The sequence below is a fragment of the Glycine soja genome, chromosome 1, assembly GCF_004193775.1.
Source record: "Glycine soja cultivar W05 chromosome 1, ASM419377v2, whole genome shotgun sequence".
NCBI lineage: Eukaryota > Viridiplantae > Streptophyta > Magnoliopsida > Fabales > Fabaceae > Glycine > Glycine soja.
In genome coordinates this window covers 56,382,073-56,408,786 of record NC_041002.1, presented here as the reverse complement: position 1 = coordinate 56,408,786, position 26,714 = coordinate 56,382,073, and the positions used below count along the sequence as shown (strand labels likewise).

The 26,714-nt window shown below is 33.1% G+C and overlaps 3 protein-coding genes across 5 annotated transcripts; all 3 read left to right on the top strand.

Moving 5' to 3' along the window:
* Positions 1-1,685: 1,685 nt before the first annotated feature.
* On the top strand, positions 1,686-4,864 carry LOC114367153 (TOM1-like protein 1). The gene is made up of 3 exons (XM_028324265.1): positions 1,686-2,302; positions 2,785-3,057; positions 4,200-4,864. Exons 1-3 carry the CDS (start codon positions 1,781-1,783, stop codon positions 4,620-4,622), a joined length of 1,218 nt encoding a protein of 405 aa, XP_028180066.1. The 5' UTR covers positions 1,686-1,780; the 3' UTR covers positions 4,623-4,864.
* A 5,547-nt stretch (positions 4,865-10,411) lies between these two features.
* On the top strand, positions 10,412-15,728 carry LOC114367133 (cellulose synthase-like protein D2). 3 transcript variants are annotated; one of them, XM_028324241.1, is made up of 4 exons: positions 10,412-10,676; positions 11,440-12,334; positions 12,874-13,681; positions 13,778-15,728. In XM_028324241.1, exons 2-4 carry the CDS (start codon positions 11,469-11,471, stop codon positions 15,533-15,535), a joined length of 3,432 nt encoding a protein of 1,143 aa, XP_028180042.1. In that variant the 5' UTR covers positions 10,412-10,676; positions 11,440-11,468; the 3' UTR covers positions 15,536-15,728. The 3 variants fall into 3 exon arrangements, with proteins under 3 accessions (XP_028180042.1, XP_028180045.1, XP_028180054.1); XM_028324244.1 differs by lacking the exon at positions 10,412-10,676 and adding an exon at positions 10,681-10,801; XM_028324253.1 differs by lacking the exon at positions 10,412-10,676 and adding an exon at positions 10,849-11,347.
* Positions 15,729-19,317: 3,589 nt separating this feature from the next.
* Positions 19,318-23,696, top strand: LOC114367122 (4-coumarate--CoA ligase 2). Its single transcript, XM_028324231.1, has 6 exons — positions 19,318-20,525; positions 22,291-22,489; positions 22,620-22,765; positions 22,869-22,936; positions 23,034-23,136; positions 23,310-23,696. Exons 1-6 carry the CDS (start codon positions 19,479-19,481, stop codon positions 23,433-23,435), a joined length of 1,689 nt encoding a protein of 562 aa, XP_028180032.1. The 5' UTR covers positions 19,318-19,478; the 3' UTR covers positions 23,436-23,696.
* The last annotated feature ends 3,018 nt before the right edge of the window (positions 23,697-26,714 follow it).

The window sequence follows — 26,714 nt, the reverse complement described above, 5'->3', positions numbered from 1 at the left end:
TGCATTGAAAAATGATTATTTTCTAAAAATTTGGGGAAGAGTATCTAAATAAATTCATTGTTAGAAATAGATTGACATTTGTTTTGCCTAATTTTTGCATCTTTTATCTTAATGTGGTTTGCTTATTTTATCTTTGCAAAGAAATTTGGGGGAAAAAGGATAAATAAACTAGGTCCCAACATTACATTACATCTAGTTTGACATATTAAGCTCTAACGTTATCACAGATTTCATCTTTTTGTATTTAAATTATTATTTATTCTTCTTGTTATCTTTTTATTTGTCTTACTCCAAATTTCACACTTTTTGTTTCCTTATCTTTTTCTTCCTATACTTCTTCTTTTTCATTACTTAATAATTGAACTTACATCACTTAAGTACAACCAAAGTTTCAATGAATTTGATACTTGGATTTTCATCTTGATATTTACTACTTGTGATAAAATTGATACACTTGACAACGAGTTAACACCCACCATTAGGCTGATCCTAATGGTTTAATTGATTGATTCATATGATTGTCCCTTTTAAGTGAAACATCTAGGAGTGTAAGTTTGGGTTGAGTTGGGTTCTTTTGGTTCGACTTGCGTGCATTTGATTAGAAGATTAACCACAATACCCCGCACTCAACATTCGACTAAAAAATTGAGGGTAATGCTACAAATAGACTCTTAATATTTTATTTTATTTATAATAAAGCAAATTTTATTGAATAATAGACTTTGTTTGAAAGGATGTAATATTAATTAAGTGACTAATTAAATTTTTTGACAAAAATAATTTTAAGTAAAATTGATAAATATTTTATGACTATGTTATGATAATCAAAAGTGTCTATAATATGTCATATAATACCAACATCATTCACCATCTAGCTTCTAGTGAGTTTTTCCTACCAATATATATGAAGTCACTTGACTAGAACAATAATAATTTTAGAATAAAACATATTTAAAAAAATTAATTGTGAAAAAATAAGATTTGAATATGAAATATGGGAAGTGAGTTGATAGTGTATAAAGGTGAAAACGAAGTTTGAGACCTACGACAATGAAGTAATTTCTGTATTGGAAATGCATAAATTGGCTTGGCATCCATGCTTGAACCACACGGTACCCCACTACTTAAGCAAACTGGTGAGGACGAAAAAGTACTTCTAAGGCCCAAAGTAAGTTAAGGATAAGCTAGTTATTTCAAATGACTAGCCAAACTTTTATTTCTCACGAGTTCGTAAGTTTCATCCAGTCTTTTATTTTTAATTTTTTGAATGATTTTTTCTTAAAATATATTTTCATTTAATTTCTGTAAATATTATATATTTTTCGTTAAGTATTACGAATTTCACATTTTTAAAAAAATAATGTGTTCCTTGTTGGACTTATTTTTTGAGGAATTCTTGTTTGACTTTCTTACTTAGAAGGATTAAATAAGAAATGCACAACATTTAAAGAAACAATAATAATAAGTACAAATAATAGAAATTATTAACGAAAAAAAGAATATTTTACCAAAAAAGTGTTATTTAAGAAAAAAAAATATCAAATAAGAAAATCATATTTTTGTAGAAGGAAAATCGTAAATTTGTTAAAGACAAAATTTTGAAATTAGTCTTTTTTAAATGGTAGTAAATAGTGTGCTTTTAAAAAGATAAGAGTGAATGCAATGCGTATTAAATAAGTTATAGAAAAAATATCTTTGTAAACAGAAAGAGAAAGGCAGAGAGGAAAGACTTTACCGAGTCCTTACGCGTTGTTTGTGTTTGCGTCGGAAGGAAGAGAAGATGAGTGAGAATTTGATGGAGAAAGTGAGCGCACTGGGAGAGCGCCTGAAAATCGGAGGCGTGGAAGTGGGGAGAAAGATGAGCGAGGGGATGAGCTCCATGAGTTTCAAGCTCAAGGAGTTCTTCCAGCCTGGGCCCAATCAGGCCGACAAGCTTGTGGAGGACGCTACTTCCGAGGCCCTGGACGAGCCCGAATGGGCCCTCAATCTCGATCTCTGCGACCTCGTCAACACCGACAAGCTCAACTGCGTCGAACTCGTCCGCGGAATCAAGAAGCGGATCATTCTCAAGAGCCCTAGGGTTCAGTACCTCGCCCTTGTCCTCCTCGAAACCCTAGTCAAGAACTGCGAGAAGGCCTTCTCCGAGGTCGCCGCCGAGCGTGTCCTCGACGAGATGGTCAAGCTCATCGACGACCCCCAGACCGTCGTTAATAACCGCAACAAGGCCCTCATGATGATCGAAGCCTGGGGTGAGTCCACCGGCGAGTTGCGCTATCTCCCTGTCTATGAGGAAACTTACAAGGTTCTCTTTCCAACTCTCTCTCTCTCTCCCCTTCTTTTTATTCATTTTCATATATTACTACCTAGTGCTCTTGGTGCATTTTGGTTTCTTGCTGGCTTATTTAAAATCTCGTTAAAATACTACCATTTGACGTGATTTTAGTAGGTAATTGTTTACATATTTGGTTCTACAATGTGAAATTGATGATTCTGAGTCTATTTTGAGTTGAAGCAACTTTAGGTGGCTTTTGCATTTGATTAAAAAAAATTGTATTTAATTTTACTATTAACTTGTTTTTAGAATAGAAACATAAATCATATTACTTTGAAATCAATTTTAACCAAAATTAATTTTGTAAAACACTCTCAAAAGGAAAGACTTACCCGACTTGAACATGATTGCCTCTCTCTCATAGAGGATACTACGGTCTCTCAAAAAACAATTTAGGAGCATTTTTTTTTCTTTTTTAAATTTTTTGATCTGTTACTTTTATGGTTGTTCAGAGTCTGAGATCGAGGGGTATTCGGTTCCCTGGCCGTGACAATGAAAGCTTGGCTCCAATTTTCACTCCTCCTCGTTCAGTGTCTTCTGCTCCGGAGGCTGATGTCAACCTTCAACAGCAGTTTGAGCATGATATTCCTGAGCAGTTTCATCATGATGTTCCCGTGCTTAGTTTTACGCCTGAACAGACAAAGGAGGCCCTTGATGTTGCAAGGAATAGCATTGAGCTTCTTTCCACTGTGTTGTCGTCTTCACCACAACAAGATGCTTTACAGGTATATTGTGGTCATGGTATGATGTTATTACTTGAAATGTTTAACTTTTGTTTTGATGGTTTTGTTTGATTTTGACAGCAAGTAATGTATGTTTGGACTGATGTGTGCTATTTGTGGATGGAATATGGATATAACTTCATTTGTTTTTGTAACTAAAAGCATGGGCTGTGTGCCGTGTTGACCTTTTGTCTTCAAAGTTTATTCCATGTACACCAGATTCTGAGTTGTGACCACTGTTTGGTGCTAAGAAGAGGTTAAGTAAACTACGTGGTTACATTCCATGCATAAGTTTTATTTTTGTATGGTGTTATGCCTGGGCCATTAATAGCATCATTTAGGAGATAAACAGAAATATCTCACATTTCACTCTAAGAAAAGGGGAAATCTTTTAGTGTTGCAAATTTGATCAGTTGTTTATTGCAATTCCTTTGCCTTCTTCTATAACAATGTTGATAATCTCTTCAAAGAAAAAATGAATGGCTGATTCTTGGTATATTTTTTTTATGTAAGTTTTCTCTAGGCATTAACCACGTCTTCTTTAATTTCCACTAATGAGATTTCTTTTCCCCCCTTGGCCATGATAATGCAATGATGGATATTGCGTATCTGAAATTCTGAATTACAGGTTTAGCAAGATGGAGGGAATTAAGACTAGATATGCTATTTACTATTTAGGGGGTATTTTGAAGAGTTAATTTATAGCTTATTTGAACTTATGCTTATGTATAAGCATTTGTGTAAGTGTTTGGGAGGGCTCATGAAATAGTTTATGATCTGTCCATAATAAGCTAGGCTCAGGCTCCCTAGGATAGCTTACGTGCAACTTATCAAAACAATTTAAACTTGTTTTCTCTTGGATTGTATAAACAACTTATACATAAGTGCTTATATGGTAAACATTTACTCAATAAGTGCTTAATTATGCTATTTACCCAAAGATGTCCTTACCCTAATATGCCATAAGCAATTCTTCTCCATTTACCTAACTAGGCAACATCCAACCAAGAGATTATCCTAATATGTTTAATTTTGAAGAAAGTTAACCCTTGTGCCCTTCTAGAGAAGAAGGATATTGTATGAGGAACTCGTGAATTACCACGATATACATACATGTGACCGTTTCTTCCATTTGCATTCTACAGGATGATTTGACCACCACACTTGTGCAGCAGTGTCGTCGGTCACAGACTACTGTCCAGCGAATTGTTGAAACGGCTGGGGATAATGAAGCAGTGCTTTTTGAGGCCTTGAATGTTAACGATGAGATTCAGAAGGTCCTCACCAAATACGAAGAGTTGAAGCAGCCTGCAACTACTCCACTTCATCCTGAACCAGCTATGATACCTGTTGCTGTTGAACCAGACGAGTCACCCTATCATAGTAAAGAAGATGCTTTGATTCGAAAGCCAGCTGGATCAAGGACTGGTGTCGAGGGAGGGAGCAATGATGACATGATGGATGATCTGGATGAGATGATTTTTGGAAAGAAAGGTGGGGAAGCATCAGATGGGGGACACGAGACAAAGAAGCAGCCGTCATCGAAAGATGATCTCATCTCTTTCTAAGCCGCAATATAGTCTATGCTGAATATAAAACAGAGTGCCTTTAATTTCATGCCACTACTTTTATATCTAGATGTTGATGTTGACTCTGAACTTTGTTCAGACTTCAGATTGCTTGGTCCATTATTTTTTTGCACATTGTGTGCAACTTATGTTTGAATTATGGTATATAAGTTCTTGCAGGGTATACATGGGAACTTTATGGAGAATTTCGATGAGGTTGTCTACTTAGATTATTCTTCGTTGATGGTTGCCCTCTTTTAGCCATTTTATTTTGTTTTGTTCTTCCTTGGCTATGTACATCTCCCGTGCCACTACATTCTCGTGTCCATTCTTGTGCAACAGTCGGGGGCAGGCATGGGATAAGTTTCAGGTCCATGGTCATTCCTTACTTTCCACACCCACAAGTTTCACAACTTCGCAATGTAAATAAATAAATAAATTGCCCAAGAAATTTATAATGTAAGATAGGGATTTGCTAATGTATATTTTTTAGGAGTATGTTAGTAAATTATAACTATCATTTTTTTAAATACAACTAAGTGTAATTTGTTAACAACACATTCTATTGCATAAAATGTGGAATCCACCAACCAAATTCTGTGATTTCCAAAAAAGTTAAACATACAAGAGTGCTGCTTTTAAGAAAATCATAGTTTAGTCTTAATAAAGCTGTTTTCTTGGTCCAATGAAGCTATTTAATTTCAGAATTTAAAAAAAGTCTTAAAAGCGATTGCCTCGGAGAGCCCAGTGTTGGGGCTCAAAAAATAAAAAATACATACATGTGAAGAGCCCTCTATGCTGTTAGAGTATTGCTATTCTCACCAGTTTTTCTATTCTAACACCTCCTTAGTTTTTTTAAAAAATATACACTAACACATCCTTAATTGTTTGAAAAACATTATATCAAACCCCCCTAAAGGGAGGTTAGTGTAAATGTAGAAAAATGAAAACGTTTGTGTAATTTTACCAAACTTCAGGAGATGTTTGTATTGTTTACTCTTAAAAAAATGTTGAATAGTTTAAATAAGATAAGCAATGTCATAATTCCTAAAAATACTCATTAAGAAAATGAGATTCATAGTGACTGTTAAAAATGGCCAGTATGTTAGTTTTATTTTAAAAGTTTTAAGTTGCTACCAAGGTTGTGGATCTAGAACCTGCAAAGTCTGGACGTTCGATGAAGTTTCAAATCTAGACCTAGCGAAGTTGCTTTTGAGGTTCAAATCTGGACTCGGCAAACCTTGTGAAGTGCGATGTTGTTGAAGAGCTTTGGAGGCTCATTGTATGACTGGACAATGGAACTCGCCAAATGCTTGAAAATGTTGACGTAAGGTCCTCTAATGGAGTTGCCAATTAAATCATAAAGTTGAATGGGTATTATGATAAAAAAAAATATATTAAATTACTCATTTATTTCCTATAATTTCAGGATGTTTATCATTTAGATTCTTATAATTTATATTTTAATTATCTTTTAGTCCTTATAATTTTGAAAGAAATTTTTTTAATCTTTATAATTTTTATTTTAATTCTCTTTTAGTTCCTATAATTTGAAAGTAATTTTTTTAGTTCTTATATTTTATATTTTAATTCCCTTTTAATTTTTATTATGAGTAATATTATCAGTTCGGGAAAAATTGGTTTCTTACTTTAAATAATAATTTATATCATTTGTATAAATAATATTTAGGGTGTATTATTTGGATAATTTTTCATTTTTTTTATTATTGGGGTGGAAAATTCGATGTTATCAACCATGGCTGTGATTATCAGATCAGTCTTAGTGCAAAGCTAATGACCATGGAGCTATTGCCTTTTTGTCATATGTGATATAAAAGATGGACTCATTGTGTTTTGTCGTTAAAAAAAAAGTTTTACATCCTTATTCATTTAACATCTCTATGTTTTTTTTAAATAAAATTGTTCTTGATTATTTATAAATTGCATGCGTTGATTTATGAAATGAAGATTGAATCTTAAAAATGAACAATTATTTTTAAAAAATTAATAAAAATTTTGTGAAAATTAAAAACTGTTACAATATTTAAATAATTATATTTATAATAAGATAATTAATTTAAATATTTTGATGATTTTACTCGTTACTATAATAAACTAATTATTTTAAAATTTAAATATTAACAAAAGACTAATGTTTTAAAAAAAAATGAATAAAATGATATATTTTAAAAACATAAAAAATGATAATAAATTTTTTAAAATTTTTTTATCAAAATAAAATAATTATGAAATATAATAAATCAAAAAATCACATTAAAACTTTTTTTTAACATATACTTGGCCTTTAGACACCTAAAAAGCATACATATATGTTAGTATTACCTAAGAACAAGAAGTATGAGAGAGAGTCACAGCAATCCGAAGAAGAAAACCTTGGTGCCTAACCTCTGAAACTTAGGTTAGTCATATTGGAGAATGTCTCCTTCGATCTTACACAATCCTTTTATTTAATCAACTGCATAGCTATTAATTAATGGACATGATTTAAAATGGAAATAAATTACATGAAAATTGTGACACACAAACACGAAACGCGTTTGGCAACGGTGTCACGTCACTTGAGGAGAATATTGCATATGAACATGTGCTACGCACGTCTTGTGTCACAAATCACAATCATTCATGTGAATGGCAAGAGTAAACAAATGAATCAAAAATATAGAAAAAGAAGAAATCATGGAACGTATTGAAAGAGAGGATAATAAATATATGAAAAAAGAATAAAGGATGTAATGAAATTGAAAACACGTTACAATTATGACAACCGGCAATTGTTACGGTTTAACGTATCAACAGCAGCCACGTAAACACCTAAAACGCTGCTTTTTCGGTCAATTAGAAAAAGCAGATGAGTATCTAAAACAATTTTCTATAAAGAATGACACCAATCAATATAATTCAGTTTTCAATGCATGTGAAATCTATAGAAGAAAAAATTTGGGTTAGATCCTACAAAATATATTTTTAAAAAAAGATGAAGAATTTTAGAGTGAGGAATAATTTTATAAGTACATTGAAAAGAAATAATTATTATTTAAATTGAGTTGTGTGTAATTAAGATCGACGTTAAAATTCTTCATGTAATTATAGTTAGATTTGAATTAGATAAGTTAAAATAATTTCTTGTTAACTCATTTATACATACATTTAGCAATATTAAAGAATAATTTTACTTGTGACTTTCATTCAAAAGATAAATAACGCACCATGCAGAAAACTTCATATTAGTATATGAATAATCCAATATAAATATGAAATCTTCAACGCAGATTAGTGTATATATGAAACCAAATTATGAATACATGATTATTTATTTTCACGACTCAACTAACTCTTAAGTTTTAAAATTAAAATTTTGCTGCGTAGCTAGTAAAATGGTTGAATAAAAAAAAGAGTAAAATTGTTGAACACTTGGAGTAATTAGATAGTAAAGTCGTTCCTTTAAAACAAACACGCACAAGTCGCTAATACCAAGTACAAACACACTTTAATTTAAACTTAAAACTTAAAATAAAGACGCGCGCTTATACAATTTTCAACACAAAGCATTAGTTGAATTGATGCGTTCAACAAATCTATATAACTTCATACAAGATTAAATAGTAATCAATGAACTTATAAACAAAAATATAGTACTCCTTACTCTACTTAATTAGGAAGGGGCAAGCTACAAAGTTTTAACCAAAAATTAACTTAAATATTCTTAAAATATTTAATTAATATTTTAAGTACCCTCACTAATATTTATATATAACTTAGTCTCTAAATTTAATTATCATTTAGCCTCAAAGTTTACATGAATAATAATAGTTTGGTGTCAACTTTAAACACGCCTTTTAAAAGCATATATTTTTAACCATAATGTTATTTGAATACCTATTAGCTTTAAATTTGATACATTATCATTGCAAAATAAATTTATATTATCATTTAACAATGTACAAAAATATCGTTGGAATATACTTCATGTTTATATGGGGTGGTGTAATAATGATTCTTTTATAATTGAATAATACTTATTAATAATAATAATAATATAAAAATATTCACAGTGAAAGTGTTTTGATTGTTTTCCTTATCATTTTACTTTCTTGCAAATTACAATTATTGACAACAAAAGTTCAAGAATTTTTATGGTAACAATTCCGATGATTGTGGGAGGTCCCCCACTTCGCATTTTCTGCGACTTTATAAGTAAAATAATTTTGAAAAATGGAGATTGTTTTGTTCTTAAATTGAAAAACAGAATTTCATATATTATTTGTAAAAAAAAATGATATTATAAAGTTATACGTGCTAAATAATGCATTTCTCGAGGGAGTACGATATAATTGTCTGTTTGTCTTCACTCTCTATGTTTTGGCCTTTGGGTACAGTAAAATGTTTTTTTGGGTTAAAAATGTCACTTTCTAACTGAAAATAATTAATTCAACCAACAATAATAATTTGATCCCATCATTAAACACCGACCAGTGATTTTGTAATTTCAAATGTAAAAAATTAAAATAAAACTAGTGAGAGATTAACTTATGTCTCTCTTTTAAAAAAAATAAATGAAAAATGCACTTTATTAGAATAATTATGTGAAGCATCTACAAGAAGTGTAGGAGGATTATCCATCCAACATACCATTAGCAACATCATTGCATGTGCTTCCCCTTTTAAGAGATCTGGGAGTCCACGAAAAGATACGTAATTGAAATTTATTTTCAAGTTCCTTAAATTCATCTATAATGGTCCCTACACGTGGTACAATCCTGTTAGAGCTATGGAATACTTGATAAAGCATCCTCTTCAATCATTACACAAATATATTCCTATGTACTAACAATCTGAAGTTCCTATCAAATGGTCATTGTTTCTAAAACTTCTATGGAAAGAGCATTGATCTCTACAAGATTAGCCCATGCAGCAGCAAACTTCAGTCAATGTTTAGTCCCACTTTTATTCAACTTTTCCATCACTACTTGCAAATAATTTTCAAAATGATTTCGGAATCAGCTATGGAATTGCATCCAAAAAGTGCATGCATTAGAGACTTACCTTCAAGAGAGCAATAAAATCAAGCTTTGGGAATATTCATATTCCGTACCTTGTCATATAGAGCCATATATATGTGTATGATGGATGCTTTTGATGCACCTCAAGGAGGAACAACTTGAACTTGCAAGGAAAATAATCCTTCTAGATTTTCTTTCCATGTCTGCATTTCCTGCTTAGGACATGTCTTATTCCTTTTAGTTAAAATTTTAATGCATGTTTTGATATACAGTATTCTTTTTAATGCATGTTTTTATTATTAATTAAAATTTATAAAATAATAAAATGATAAGTGTTATTCCGTTAATGAAAAAAACTTTGATATTGAATTTAAATATAAGTAAATTTTAACTAATTTTATTTTATTTAATGAATTTATTTTTAAAATACTTTCCATTTAATAAATGCTACTCCATTAATGAGAAAAAATGCTTTGATTTTTAATTTAAATATTAAATAAATCTCAACTAATTTTATTACATTTAATCAATTTTTCTCTAAAATATTCTTCATTTAATAGATTTTTTTAATTCAAATAACTTCTTTCCTTTTTTATATCAAATTCTAATAAAATAATTCATTTAAAAATTAACTTGTTTTTTTAATTATAATTTGATGTAATTAAATATTATTAATCAATTTTCTTAGTTAACGTAAAATATTATTTTTTTTCTTCTTAGATTTAAATCCTGAGTAGTAGTCGTTAAGCTTTAGTAGGATAGAAAATTTGGAACTTGGAAGTGGCTTAGTGGTGTACAAAGTTTTGGTCACGACTAATTCTCCATCTGTCTTTGCTCTGTCTGTCAAATTGCGTGTGACTGTATCGTGTATGCGCGTCTCTCTGTTTGTTTGTTTAAGCCTTTAAGGTTACAGTTGGAGAGCAAGTTCAACACTTTTAAGCTTTTCTTTCCATCACATTCAAACACCCCATCTCTTCTCATGCCTTTCTGCTAACATCACCAAATACAGATCTGAAACAAACAAACAAAAGAGGTAAGCTTCATCTTTCATCTTTTGCTTTGCACCACCACCCTTTTCTGTCACCTGCTTTTCTACTCCAAGGCTTCAACTTTACTAGACCAGTTTTCCTGCATATCTGATGATCTGACGTTAAAAGGGTAGGAAAGCAGTGAAAAATGAGAATTGGGCATCTTTTTTTTTTTTTTAAGAAAAAAAATGTGATTTTTAAGATTTATGATGGTTTATGGGTTCATTAAAGCAGGGAAGTCAAAGGGGTTTATCAGCTTCAGCTGACTTGTTAATGTCGTTCTTGCTGGTTAGGGGCATCGGTGTCAAAGGGGTTGCTTTTGTTGCTGAGATATTGTGAGAGTGAAAAAAAGAGAGAATATTTTTGGGATCTTCTACTTCTAGTAGGGGTTTATGGAATAAAATGTTCATGGGTTGAGTGTCTGCATCTCTGTGCAGATTCCACTGAATCTCTGGTCCATTGTCTTTTCAACTTCTTTTTTTTTTGGGGTGGCAACCACGCCCCGTGAAATTATGTAGACATTTTTCGGGATTTCTTTTATTTATTTTTCTCTGATGTTTGTGTGGACCTGTTGAAATTATGTATACATTCTTCAAGGTTTTACTGAGATCCATCCAGGGCTTACTGTCGAATAATCCAGCCAGCGCTATAGATTCAGATTCATCTTTGATATTTGGTTTCAGTCTTTAACTTTTATGTTATAGATTTGTTTCTAGTGGATTGAAATGACTATAGTTTTTTATGACTTACTAAATTTCTGATTTTCAGGATATTATAATCAGCCTTAGTCGTCAAATATGGCATCAAAATTGTTTAGGGAAAGCCGATCATCTATATCATCATCGTCTGATGCACCCGATGGCCAGAAGCCTCCTTTACCTCCAAGTGTACAATTTGGCCGGAGAACTTCCTCGGGTCGCTATGTCAGTTACTCTAGAGATGATCTTGACAGTGAGCTAGGGAGTACTGACTTCATGAATTATACAGTGCATATACCACCTACCCCTGATAACCAACCTATGGATCCATCAATCTCACAGAAAGTTGAGGAACAATATGTGTCAAATTCACTTTTCACAGGTGGATTCAACAGTGTCACTCGAGCCCATCTCATGGATAAGGTGATTGAATCTGAAGCAAATCATCCACAGATGGCTGGTGCAAAAGGATCTTCATGTGCAATTCCTGGTTGTGATTCTAAGGTGATGAGCGATGAACGTGGTGCTGATATTCTTCCATGTGAGTGTGATTTTAAGATATGCAGAGATTGTTATATAGATGCAGTAAAAACAGGAGGTGGGATATGCCCAGGATGCAAGGAGCCATATAAGAACACAGAACTAGATGAAGTGGCTGTAGATAATGGGCGTCCCCTTCCACTTCCTCCACCAAGTGGAATGTCTAAAATGGAGAGGAGATTGTCCATGATGAAGTCAACGAAGTCAGCACTGGTGAGGAGCCAAACTGGAGATTTTGATCATAATAGGTGGCTCTTTGAAACAAAGGGAACCTATGGCTATGGCAATGCTATATGGCCAAAGGAAGGTGGTTTTGGAAATGAAAAAGAGGATGATTTTGTTCAGCCAACTGAATTGATGAACAGACCCTGGAGACCACTTACTCGGAAACTGAAGATACCTGCTGCCGTTTTGAGCCCATATCGGTATAAAGCTTTAGTCTTAAATGCTGTTTTTTTTTTCTTTTCTAAAATATCATTTTTGTTTTGTTTCTTTTCTAATTATACCAACTTAAACAATGCTGTTCCCCATTATTCTGAATGGCAATTTGGCATTAGCATGTATTCCCATGTTCATGCCCAAAATAGATAATAGTTTATATTAATATGTTTGCGGTTTAAGATTTGATAGATTAATAAGCTTACATATGAGTATGGCAATTTATCAATATTGACTTGGTCCTATTCCTTTCTTCAAGCATTCCAACACCAACTTAGAATACAAGTGAGGCTTATCAATTATTTACTTGCCCAATCCTTTTTCTTTATATTGTGTATGTATTTTTAGTCTTTGCAGTTAGACTTTTAAAACTGATTTTCTCTTCACATTTTTTAGTTCTTGCTTGTTTGTTTATCCTACAATTATATCATGTATACTAGTCCTGCACTTAAAAAGTAATGTGCACCACATCAATAATCTACATCATCTGACAATTTCCTTCTTCCTTTTATGTCTGTTTGTACAGTCTTATCATTTTCATTCGTTTGGTTGTCTTGGCACTGTTCTTGGCGTGGAGGATCAAACACCAAAATACTGATGCAGTCTGGCTATGGGGCATGTCTGTTGTTTGTGAGATATGGTTTGCCTTTTCCTGGCTGCTGGATCAACTGCCCAAACTATGCCCAGTGAATCGTTCCACTGATCTTAATGTTCTGAAAGAGAAATTTGAAACACCAACCCCTAACAATCCTACTGGAAAATCTGATCTTCCAGGCATAGATATCTTTGTTTCTACTGCTGATCCTGAGAAAGAACCTCCTCTTGTCACTGCAAACACTATCTTGTCTATTTTAGCTGCTGATTACCCTGTTGAGAAGCTTTCTTGTTATGTTTCTGATGATGGAGGAGCACTTCTAACTTTTGAGGCAATGGCTGAAGCTGCCAGCTTTGCTAATGTGTGGGTTCCCTTCTGTCGTAAACATGATATAGAGCCCAGGAATCCTGAATCATACTTCAACTTAAAAAGAGATCCTTACAAAAACAAAGTGAAGCCTGATTTTGTCAAGGATCGTAGACGGGTAAAGCGTGAGTATGATGAATTCAAGGTTAGGATCAATAGTCTGCCTGACTCTATCCGTCGCCGGTCTGATGCCTATCATGCAAGAGAGGAAATCAAGGCCATGAAAGTTCAGAGACAAAACAGGGAAGATGAACCTTTAGAAGCTGTAAAGATTCCAAAAGCAACTTGGATGGCTGATGGAACTCATTGGCCAGGAACTTGGTTGAGTCCTACATCTGAGCATTCTAAGGGTGACCATGCCGGCATAATTCAGGTACTTAAGATGTCCTCATACAGTTTTATTCAAGTGTCAAATTAGTCTTACTGAGATGAGTATGATGAATAATTTGTTTATTCATGAATGATACAGGTGATGCTGAAACCTCCGAGCGATGAACCTCTTTTAGGAAGTTCTGATGATACAAGGCTCATTGACCTGACTGATATTGATATCCGTCTTCCCCTTCTTGTTTATGTTTCTCGAGAGAAGCGCCCAGGCTATGATCACAACAAAAAAGCGGGGGCCATGAATGCATTGGTTCGAGCCTCAGCTATAATGTCTAATGGCCCTTTTATACTCAATCTTGACTGTGATCACTATATCTACAACTCAAAGGCAATGAGGGAAGGCATGTGCTTTATGATGGATCGTGGAGGTGACCGCCTTTGTTATGTCCAGTTCCCCCAGAGGTTTGAAGGAATTGATCCCTCTGATAGATATGCTAACCATAATACTGTTTTCTTTGATGTCAATATGCGAGCCCTTGATGGACTCCAAGGACCAGTCTATGTGGGAACTGGGTGCCTTTTCAGACGGGTTGCACTTTATGGTTTTGACCCACCACGTTCTAAAGAGCACCACACAGGTTGCTGTAATTGTTGCTTTGGTCGTCAGAAGAAGCATGCATCACTGGCAAGCACCCCAGAAGAGAACCGTTCACTGAGGATGGGTGATTCTGATGATGAGGAAATGAATCTATCGTTGTTTCCTAAGAAGTTTGGAAACTCTACTTTCCTCATTGACTCAATTCCAGTGGCAGAGTTCCAAGGTCGTCCGCTAGCTGATCACCCTGCTGTGAAAAATGGACGTCCACCTGGTGCTCTCACCATACCCCGCGATCTTCTTGATGCATCAACTGTCGCAGAAGCCATCAGTGTCATCTCCTGTTGGTACGAGGACAAGACTGAGTGGGGAAATCGTGTTGGATGGATCTATGGATCTGTGACAGAGGATGTGGTCACTGGATATAGGATGCACAATAGGGGATGGAAATCAGTTTACTGCGTGACCAAGCGTGATGCCTTCCGTGGAACTGCTCCCATCAATCTCACTGACAGGCTGCATCAGGTCCTTAGATGGGCTACTGGCTCAGTTGAAATATTCTTCTCTCGAAACAATGCGCTGCTGGCTAGCCCAAGAATGAAAATTCTTCAAAGAATTGCATACCTAAATGTTGGAATCTACCCCTTCACGTCCATATTCCTAATTGTCTACTGCTTCCTTCCTGCACTATCTCTCTTCTCTGGCCAGTTCATTGTCCAAACCCTCAATGTCACTTTTCTTTCTTACCTCTTGGGCATCACTGTGACTCTGTGCATGCTTGCTGTGCTTGAAATTAAATGGTCTGGCATTGAGCTGGAAGAATGGTGGAGAAATGAGCAGTTTTGGCTGATTGGAGGGACCAGTGCCCATCTAGCTGCGGTGCTTCAAGGTTTGCTCAAAGTCATAGCAGGGATTGAAATATCATTCACCTTGACTTCAAAATCTGGTGGTGATGATGTAGATGATGAGTTTGCTGATCTCTATATTGTGAAATGGACATCCCTTATGATACCACCTATCACAATTATGATGGTTAACTTAATAGCTATAGCAGTTGGAGTTAGCAGAACCATATACAGTGTCATACCACAGTGGAGCCGTCTACTTGGTGGTGTTTTCTTCAGTTTTTGGGTCTTGGCTCATCTCTATCCCTTTGCAAAAGGTTTGATGGGAAGAAGAGGGAGGACACCTACCATAGTTTTTGTGTGGTCAGGCCTCATAGCAATCACAATTTCTCTCCTCTGGGTGGCTATCAACCCCCCTGCTGGTACTGACCAAATTGGGGGTTCATTCCAGTTCCCTTGATAGGTCATTCTTTTTGTCAGATGAATCTGTCAGCAATTTTTTTATTTAAAATTAGTTTCGGTTTTTTTCCTCTTGATTCTACATATTGGTTCTACTAATGAATGGACGTAAATTATGTTGTCTATTGTGCTTATGAATTTTGTTTAGAACTTAATTCCAGAAATATGATCATATTTAGCTTTCTGCTGATTAAGAGGCTTTCTTTTTTTGTCTTCTTACATAAATCAAAATCAGCGTTTGCCCCCATTTTTTGACAATTATTTCTGAACTACTTCAGAACTAAATCACCCACATGTAAGTTGTGCAGTAATCGGTATTTTGGCATTGACAATATTTCCAATAATTATATATAGTGGCAAGCATGCCATTTCTTTTTAATGTGGATCTGCAGGATGCATTTTGCTTATATTGTTATTTTTAACTATTGACGAGCTACAAGGTGAAAAAATAATCACAACAATGAAGTAATATTAGTAAGTGGTAGTGTTGAGTGTGAGGATTTTTCTTTTATATCGTTATATAATTAAGTCATGATTTAATTTTGATGATGATAGTACGTAATTATATGTGATGAATAATTTTTAGTTGAGTTTATAATGACATTGAAATTCCATGGCTAATTAATTAATGATTTGTAATATACTTTTTATAAGATGTTTGTAAAATAATTATTATACCGTGTGATTTTTTTATTGGGGACCGATTTATTGCTCTATTACTTACAGTTATTAAAGTGTATGCTTTTTTGTTGGTGAATTATAGTGTATGATATGTCGATTTGTTTTGTTAGTTGTTAAATAAAAATAATTTTGAAAGGTATAAAATAATTTTAAAAAAACGCCGAATTGAATAACAAAAAATAGTTTAGTTTGTTTCAGATTTAATATTATAGTCAATAGAATTAAATTGAATCACATGATTTTTATGTATTGTTCCAGTGTTTTTTAATTAAAAATTAAACCAAATTACACCACAATAATCCCTACTCTCGAGTCAATTTGTAAAATTAGGTAAAGTAACCTACCAAATTAGTAAGAAAAACATACAAGAACTTCATATCCCAACCCACCATTCGCTGCTGAACATCAAGTATCATATTATATTCTTAGCAAATCATATTTCTAGAAACATTATGGGTTATGTTCTAATTTTTTCACTGGTTGAAAAGTTTGAAGTATTTCATAAATAAAATTTGTTAGTAGCCTATTGCTTTTGGTATGTCATTTCAATAAGGTTTTAACTTATTTTAATAGCTTATTATGTTAGTGGCTTGGATTTGATGTTCCGTTCCAGTTGGTGTTGCAGCTTATTTGGTCATTGAAGTCTCATAAGCCGTGGCATTTATGGATATGGATTTTGTTGGGATCCTTTTCTGCTTGTGTTGACACATCATACTCCTCCTACACAATGTTAGATATGCTATCGCCAACATTATGTTTTAGCATGAAAACTATGTATGTGTTGTTGACTTTGTTTTGTAAACTTTCTTGTTTAGGAGTGGACACTTCTTGTGTTTCCTTATATATTAGCTTTTTTTCTTGGATGTTAAAAAAGATTAACCGAAAAATTTGTTTGATCTTATTAGTTCTTTTTAATAAATAATATTTTTTTAATAATTTATAGTTTTTTAAGTTATATTTCAAGTAACATTTTTTAAAACATTAGTTATTAGTTATTTATTTATTTTTCTTTTATTCTTAAAATATTTTTTTTTTTTACTCTTTTCTACATAAGACGTGATTTTATTATATATATTTTTTTATGTCTCTTCTTCAATTCTTAAGGTTAGATTTTTTTTAGAAGACATGATTTCTTATTATCCTTCTATTTTATAAGATATTGGTAATAAAGTAATAATATATACAAAGTTTTTTTTTATTATTTTAAATATTTTTATATTACATTAATTATTTTTACCATTATACTGTTTGTAATATTTATTTTATTATTTCAATATTATACTTCAAGATATTAATATCGATAGATAATAGGTTTAGATTCTTTTTAATTATTTTTATGAATAGTTTTATATCACACTACTTATGTTAACCATGACACTATTTCCAACATTATACTTCAAAATATTTCAACCATTATACTAATTAACATAATAAAAATATAATATCTACTTAATAAAATATGCTGTTTTTTACTTGATAATATAAGAGAATAGTATAATACACACTATAAAAATAACTGAAAGACAAAAGTGTAATTAAAATAATTGATCTATAAGCAAGAAGATTATAAAAGTTTAAAATTAATTATAAACTAAAATTATAAATACTAAAAAATATGTTTTACTAATAAATTAAAATTTATATAAATTACCCATAATCATTTATATTTTACATATAATTTTACTAACTTATAATTTAATAAGACCATCACCTCTAACGTCATCATTTACACGGCAACTTAAGCAAAATAAAATTGCTTATTAAAATTTATCATCAGAGTACATGACGTTACATTGTTTATACAAATATTGCTGCTTTGCTTTTATAAATACATGCTTAAATTAAATTTGTTAAGAATAAAAAAAATACCTTTTTAAGTTTTAACCCTTTGTTTATTAGAGAGGGGTCAGAGGGGAGGGAAAATTCAAAAATTAGCATGTCTCGTATCTTCTACGCATTATTTTAATTTAATTTTTTCTCCTTTTTTTATCCATCTACTTTATTTTCATTCTCACTATCAAAAAGATCATACAGAAAAAAAAATTAACAAGATTCATAAAATTAAGTTAAACATAGATTTAATATTGAAATTTTTTTTATATAAAATACTTAAATTTATATGACATTATAAAATCCATAAAATTGAGATAAGTAATTCATTCAACCTACCACATATATATTATATGAATGTTCTAAGCTAAATATAGAATTTTCAATTACCACTTAAATTTTTAGCTTTCAACAAGGTTTTTTTTTTTAAAAAAAATCTTTCAACTAACGAGAGTATCGCACATCTCAAATTTTGATTTAACTACTATTTTGACAGTTCGTGATTTCTGCCTACAAAAACTACAAAAGTTAAATGAAAATATTATTTACTTAATTAGCTACATTTAAATGGTTATATATTTTAATTTATTTGTATTTAAATATAGTTACTCCCATATATATATTTTTTGTTTGACTGGTTCCATATACAAATTAATTAAGTTGATAATTAACTTATGGTATTTTCTTTCTGGAAGAAAAATCATAATCCTATAAACTCAACATGCCATATATATACACGCATGGCCAGTTTGACCTGAGCACCATACCGGCATGCCGCTCCCCTTGACGCCTGTACGAAAGAATTCCCACGTGAAACAACAACCAAGAAAAATAAATTAATATTTTAAGGCATTGTGTTTGACAAATTAAAGAAGGTTTTTATTTATTTATTTTCACTCTCTCCCTGTATTGGTTTTATTTTTTAACACGTAACATAAAAACTGAACAAATATATTTTAACATGTAAGTATGTAACATTTTACATGAAGAGAAAAGAGTTTATTTTAAAAAATACAGTTTTTTCTATAAATATATTTTTAATATAACTGACTAAATGTTGCCTTTTTTAATATATGTCAACAACTCTTTTTCTACGTGAAATAAAAGTTTTCATTCTTTGTTCTCGTAATAATTTTCTTGGAATTTAATTATTATAATTAATAACTAAGAATTAAATAGGAGTATTTGATTAAGATCCAGAATGGCAGGCTGAAAGAAAAGGGGGTGGGTAGGTAGGTAAGTAAGAGTGGCTAGAAGAAGAACGCTTGTTCTCAACGTGACTTAAGTCGTGGCTGCCCCTTCTCCATCTACTACTTCTCCTCCTCATTCATTCCCACCTAACACACACACACACACACCCTTATAATATTACTTATCACACTTCCATTCTCTCTATCACCACACCACACACGTAAACACATTCAGACACCACCATGATAACTCTAGCTCCTTCTCTTGATACTCCAAAAACTGATCAAAACCAAGTTTCTGATCCCCAAACTAGCCATGTCTTCAAATCAAAATTACCAGATATCCCAATCTCCAACCACCTCCCTCTCCACTCCTACTGCTTCCAGAACCTCTCCCAATTTGCCCACCGCCCTTGCCTCATCGTCGGACCCGCCTCCAAAACCTTCACCTACGCCGACACCCACCTCATTTCCAGCAAGATCGCCGCCGGATTGTCCAACCTCGGAATCCTCAAGGGCGACGTCGTCATGATCCTCCTCCAGAACTCCGCCGATTTCGTCTTCTCCTTCCTCGCCATCTCCATGATTGGCGCCGTCGCCACCACCGCCAACCCGTTCTACACCGCCCCGGAGATCTTCAAGCAGTTCACCGTCTCCAAGGCGAAGTTGATCATAACACAGGCAATGTACGTGGACAAGCTCCGCAACCACGACGGCGCGAAGCTCGGCGAGGACTTCAAGGTCGTAACCGTCGACGATCCGCCGGAGAATTGCCTCCACTTCTCTGTCCTCTCGGAGGCGAACGAGAGCGACGTGCCAGAGGTGGAGATCCACCCGGACGACGCGGTGGCGATGCCGTTCTCCTCCGGCACGACGGGTTTACCTAAAGGAGTGATTCTCACGCACAAGAGTTTAACCACGAGTGTGGCGCAGCAAGTTGACGGAGAGAACCCTAACCTCTACCTCACCACCGAGGACGTGCTCCTCTGCGTGCTTCCGCTCTTTCACATATTCTCGCTCAACAGTGTGCTATTGTGCGCCCTCAGGGCGGGGAGTGCAGTTTTGTTGATGCAGAAGTTCGAGATCGGGACACTGCTGGAGCTGATACAGCGGCACCGAGTGTCGGTGGCGATGGTGGTGCCCCCGCTGGTGTTGGCGTTGGCAAAGAATCCGATGGTGGCGGATTTTGACCTGAGTTCAATACGGTTAGTGCTGTCCGGAGCTGCTCCCTTGGGGAAGGAGCTCGAGGAGGCTCTCCGGAACAGGATGCCTCAAGCTGTTTTGGGACAGGTATGTAACTATAACACTTTTAAATTATTTTTTATACTTGTTATTCAATATAAAATTATTTTTAGATCATCACTATATAATCATTAAACTCATTTATTTATATATATATCAAATTTTATAATAAATTATAAATTTACATAGGTTTCATTTTTTATTTAACTATGTTTTTCAATAAATTTAAATTAATAAAAAAAAAACTTAGTATTACAATCAACCTTATAATTAGATAAGATAAACATACATCATCTTCATTTAAGTCTCCCACCTGTATTTTGTGTGGCTACTTATTTTTCATACAACTTTTGCATGCGGGTCACGGTAGTTGGAAAGGCGGGGGAATCAATTACTTACGTTTTCTTTCTTTGTTTCTTTGGCGTCTCCCCTTGTGTTTCTAGACGTGGACAAGTGTAAATTATAAAAAGATATTGGAGAATATATGAAAATCAAACAGTATTAATTATGATGGCGATGGAAAGTTGGATTTGGGGTCAGGGGGAATAGGAGGGACAAACCTGTAGTATTTCATCACTTTGGAGTCATCGCAAACTACACTTTGCTTCTTCCAAATTCAATTTTCCTACTTGTCCCGATCGTCCTGAATTTATCAATAAGGAACACTTTCAAAACATTTACCAGTTCGATCTATAACATTAAAAGCTTTTGATTATTTACTATTAAGTCAAGTACAATATAAGTCTCATTGAATAATGTTAATTTAGTAATATAAACATCAAAATGTTAAACAAAATATATTATTAATATTTTTAATACCGTGTACATTATGCAGTTTTTTTTTTTTGATACTCAGTCATATTTTGGTTCAAGTGATCCAGAGCACATGCAATTTTTTTCTTCCTTTTTATCTTATTTTATTCCCATTTCTTTGCAACTTGAGGTGCATGGTTAAACCTTTTTCATTACGTAGACTAATTCTCGCATAAATTGGACTTCTACATGTCAATCCTTTTTCAAATAATTTCCGTAAGGATATTCTAGCGTATCATTTTAACTCTTTTTTAATATTTTTTTCTTAAAAAAAAGCTCTTTTTAATATGTTAATATACTAAAATTAAAATATTACCTCAGCAGACACCAAAATGGTAAAATAGTGAATAAGCCGCACAAGCACCCATATAATATGACTTTTAGTAACATGTGCATGGACCTAACCAGGATCAAACTTGGCACCTTCATTTTCGTTGTAGTTTGGGTTAGTTAAATTGGTCAAGTGACGTAATGCCAACCAACACTATACCAGTCAACGATTATCTGCTCTTGTGCACTGCAGCCTACTTACCTAAATTTTAATAAATATTATTTTTGGTACGTTAATGTATAAAATATTTATTAATTTTACGATAATTATTTTGTGTTGAAATTTGACTCATCAGTGAAATATGTCGTCGATCTCAATCATATTTTTATACTTTACAAGACTTGAAATATTATTTAAGAAAATCAAATACACCTAAATTTTAAAAGAATAATTAATTATGTTAGAAAGTTTTATGAATTTTTTTTTATAAAACCGAGTAATTATTTTTTAAAATTAATCTGTTCTAAAGATACACTTAATAACATTACTAAATACTAATGGTTGAATTACAAACGGAATATTTACACAAACTGGTACATTGCGCATGCTTCTGAACAACGTACACGAAATACGTGCTATGTGTTTGTATTTCTTATACTGTATGTTCTTAAGGTGCATTACAAAATCAAATTCTAAACTTGGGACATCGTAAAATGCATTTATGTTTAGGGTTACGGGATGACAGAAGCAGGGCCAGTGCTGTCCATGTGCTTGGGCTTTGCAAAGCAACCTTTCCAAACAAAATCAGGCTCTTGTGGTACCGTAGTCAGAAATGCAGAACTCAAGGTTGTTGACCCTGAAACTGGTCGTTCTCTTGGCTACAATCAACCCGGTGAAATTTGCATCCGAGGGCAACAGATCATGAAAGGTATATATAATATAGTGTTCTTCTGGAGTTTTTTTTAATACACTATTAGGAAACAATTAATTTAATCTATTTTTTTATAAATAAAAAATTGAATTGGCTATCCACTTACTCTTAATTTTAAATATGTCAGGATATCTGAACGATGAGGCAGCGACAGCATCGACCATAGATTCAGAGGGTTGGCTTCACACCGGTGATGTTGGCTACGTAGATGATGATGACGAAATTTTCATTGTTGACAGGGTGAAGGAACTCATCAAATATAAAGGCTTCCAGGTATATTAATAGGCATTTAAATTTGCCTCACATATATAGTTTTATAGAGAGAAAACAATGTGACAAGAATTAATTAATTATATTTATTCTTTTGTTGTGCTAGGTGCCCCCTGCAGAACTTGAAGGGCTTCTTGTAAGCCATCCCTCCATTGCAGATGCAGCTGTTGTCCCGTAAGCTTCTTAATCTGAATTTTAATGGCTTATTATTGTGCATATATAGTGGACATGACTGACTGACTGACTAATAATTTTATCAATATGTTAACAGACAAAAGGATGTTGCTGCTGGTGAAGTTCCTGTTGCCTTCGTTGTGAGATCAAACGGCTTTGATCTAACTGAAGAGGCTGTAAAAGAGTTTATAGCTAAACAGGTATGTGACGGTGACAATAATTATATTTTACTAGCTACTTCTATACAATTTGGCTAACTTCATTCATATCGATCAAATACATAAAAACATGAAGTGATTTACATTAGTAAATGTAAAATACTGCGCATATAAATTTAATTGAAGCTTATTGTTTAATTTGTTGTCAACAACAGGTAGTGTTTTACAAAAGACTGCACAAAGTTTATTTTGTTCATGCTATTCCCAAGTCTCCATCAGGAAAGATATTAAGGAAAGACCTCAGAGCAAAGCTAGAAACCGCCGCCACTCAGACGCCTTAAAGGCTAGCTAGAACCTGCCCCCTTTTTTCTTGGCAATATTTTCCTTATTTTTTATTTATATTATTGGTTTCACACGTGTAATTTACGTATCAATGCTTCACGGCATTAAGCCAATCCGAGAAGCAGTTGCACTTACGTATAATCATTGTATTTTTATGTCCATTGTCCACCACCATGTCTGTATTGTGGTTTTAGATCACTAATTTTCGAGACCTTGTATTATTGGTGTTATCAAATCCTTGCTATTCTTCATCTTCTTCATCTTCTTCTTCTTCAGATGTTTGGTAAGCGTCAGTGTCGATCAATTATTATTTTTTAATGTTAGGACCATTGCATATGGCATATTAAAGAAAGAGAAATGACACCTATTTAAAAAGAAAGTGATAGAATCGTACTTAAAATGGTGTAGTCAAGTGGAAAAGAATATTAGTTGTTAGCATGAGGGGGAAAAGAACTCAATCAATTCAATGATCAAACACTGTTTCATATACAGGAAGTTCGGGTTATTGAAGCCAACAGAACAGGGAAAGGATAAAAGCAACCTAACTAAATCCAAGTCATTAACTTAAAAATCATTTGAATTTTAAATTTGATCAAGGTTCAACTTGGATACAATCGTAGTGAAAATTCAGATGGAGGAAGAGCAAGTTGATCAGTGGAAGATTGGATACCAAGGAGTTGAAAGAGACTTGCTTGAACTTTGTCCGGGACTGCCTCACTGCTCAGGAAACCCTTCTTTACTGTGTCAGAGACTGTGCAATCATGAAACGTATGTGGGAATTGCTTGGTTTCAGGGACTCCACTTTTTCAACGATATACCTGACTCAAGGATGGTATATTAATGTGGTATTGCAACTAGGGTCGCCATGAATTAGATTTTTAAGAATTCAATTTATATTTACTTGATCTTAAATTTATATTTATATATTTTTTTTAAATAATTTAAATTTAAGATTCAATTCATTTAAATAGATATAAATTTGGTCATATCTAATTTATATTCACTTAAATGTTATAAGAATTTTCTTACAAATTTTAGTAATTAAATGTTAAGAAGTAAAAACTTAGTACTTATTCATTTAAGACTTATTTTCAACCGACCTTGATCAAAATTATTTCAATTGATCTTGGTTAAGGTATTTTCGGCCTACCTCAATCAGGGCAATTTCAGTTAACATCGGCCCAGATATTTTTAGACCAATGTCAACCAAGATTATTTTTCGATTGACGTTGTTCAATGCATTTCTGGTTGATGTCAGTCAAAGTTATTTTTTGTCAATCTTAGGCATGTTATTTTTTGGTTGAAGTCAGCTAGGGTATTTATTCAATGTCAGTCGATGATATTTTTTTGTCAATATCAACTAGGGTTTTTTTTATTAGCATCGATTGTGACTATTTTTTGGCCAATGTTGGGTAGGGTTTTTGTGGCTGACATTGGTAAGGGTTTTTTTTGTTGATGCTGGTCGTTGATATGTTTTGGTCAACATCTGTCGAGACTATTTTTTGATTGACGTTGTTTAAGTTTTTTTGTTGATGCTAGTTGAAACTATTTTTTTGTTGGCGTTAGCTGGGGTTTGTTGGCCAAAATCGGCCATGATTATTTCTTTTGGCCAATGTTGGCTACAGATATTTTTTGTTAACATCAACTAGAATTTTTTTCGATCGACGTCAATTGAAACAATATTTTGATCGGTGTTATATAGCTAGATTTTTTTGGTCGATGTCGGTCGATGATGTTTTTTTGGTCAATGTCGGTCAAAAAAATCTCAGTTGAAGTTAGCAAAAAATAGTCTTGTCCGACGACGACCAAAAAAATCCTAGTCGATATTGACAGAAAAACCTACCCGACGTTGACCAAAAATAATCTCGACAAACATCGGAAAAAAAAACTTAGCTGCATCAACCAAAAAATAGTCTTGATTGATGTCAACCAAAATTTTTTTTGGACGACATTGGTTAAAAAATAGTTTCAACCAATGTTGGCTAAAAAAACACTTATCAACATTAACCGAAAAATAATCTCAACTGATGACGGCTTAAAAACATCATCACTTGATGTTGGCACAAATAATTCTAGATAATATCAACCAAAAAATATTTTCTATTGAAATTACACAAAAAAACCTAGTCATCATCGTCCAAAAATTTATATTGCATTTAAAAATCTAAATAAATATTCAATTCATATCTAATTAATTGGATAGATATAAAATAAAACCATTTAAATAGATTTAAAGTGGATTAGATTAAATTGGAAATGGATTGATTTTATATATTTGGATCTTTAGCACGGTACTAACTGCAACTAACACTTATGTGGAGTTATTATTGGCCTTGAGATTGGCTTGGAATCAAAGGCTTCAGGAGTCTCATCTGTTATTCTGACTGGCTACAGCAATTGGGTTGGTAAGGGAAGCTTTGCCTCCTTTTCATCAATAGTATAGAGATCAATCAAGATTGGAAATTTGGAATGTCACTATGACACATACGCTCAGAGAGGAAAACCAGTGTGGGGACACACTGGCAAAGCTAGGACTGCGTGATATATCTCTCTCTTAAATTTGCTTATACTATTATTTAATCACCAAAAAGAAGCAAATTTAAGATATATCAACTTGCTAATTATATATTTATTGATTTGCTAATAAAATATGTGGAGCATTCAATTAGGATGGTCAAAAAATTATAGACCATTTGGTGCAGATGATGGATGAACCAATCGAGATCATTAGCATAAAGGTCAGGCATTGCTAACCTTGTAGGTATAATTGACTGAGCCCATGATAACTATTGAATGATCAAATACATAAAAATGCCCTAGGCCGAAAAAGGCCAACGACCTTTCGGCCGAAGCACCACCCTATCCCACAAACAAGAGAGAGATATAGTCAGTGGCGGAACCAGCAAGTAATGTAGATTTATAAATGGAGGGTATTTTCTAATCATGAATGAAAAATAATAGAGGGGAGCAATTTATCTTTTTACTTAAAAATATTTAAAGAGTTTTGTTCCGTCCTTGGATATATCATACACGTCACGTGTGACAAAAAGACAAAAATAATTACAATATCATTAGAAATTAGAAAAACACAAAATTGGTAACAAAATAAAATGAAAAATGCTAAGAGATGGGTATGAAAATTAGTTAAAAATATTATTTTATTACATAATAAATAGAATAGGTTTTATAAAATCTTCTTTTTAGTTGCTAATTTTGTAATTTTCTTTTGTTCATTTTCGTTATTTTTATTTATTTTTTTACAATTATTTTATCAACTA

Coding starts and splice junctions, on each gene's coding strand:
- LOC114367122 (XM_028324231.1), top strand. CDS start 19,479: ATGATAACTCTAGCTCCTTCTCTTGATACTCCAAAAACTGATCAAAAC. Junction 22,490..22,619: donor AGGGCAACAGATCATGAAAG/GTATATATAATA, acceptor TAAATATGTCAG/GATATCTGAACGATGAGGCA. Junction 22,766..22,868: donor TCAAATATAAAGGCTTCCAG/GTATATTAATAG, acceptor TTGTTGTGCTAG/GTGCCCCCTGCAGAACTTGA.
- LOC114367153 (XM_028324265.1), top strand. CDS start 1,781: ATGAGTGAGAATTTGATGGAGAAAGTGAGCGCACTGGGAGAGCGCCTG. Junction 2,303..2,784: donor TCTATGAGGAAACTTACAAG/GTTCTCTTTCCA, acceptor ATGGTTGTTCAG/AGTCTGAGATCGAGGGGTAT. Junction 3,058..4,199: donor CACAACAAGATGCTTTACAG/GTATATTGTGGT, acceptor TGCATTCTACAG/GATGATTTGACCACCACACT.
- LOC114367133 (XM_028324241.1), top strand. CDS start 11,469: ATGGCATCAAAATTGTTTAGGGAAAGCCGATCATCTATATCATCATCG. Junction 12,335..12,873: donor GCCGTTTTGAGCCCATATCG/GTATAAAGCTTT, acceptor CTGTTTGTACAG/TCTTATCATTTTCATTCGTT. Junction 13,682..13,777: donor ACCATGCCGGCATAATTCAG/GTACTTAAGATG, acceptor TGAATGATACAG/GTGATGCTGAAACCTCCGAG.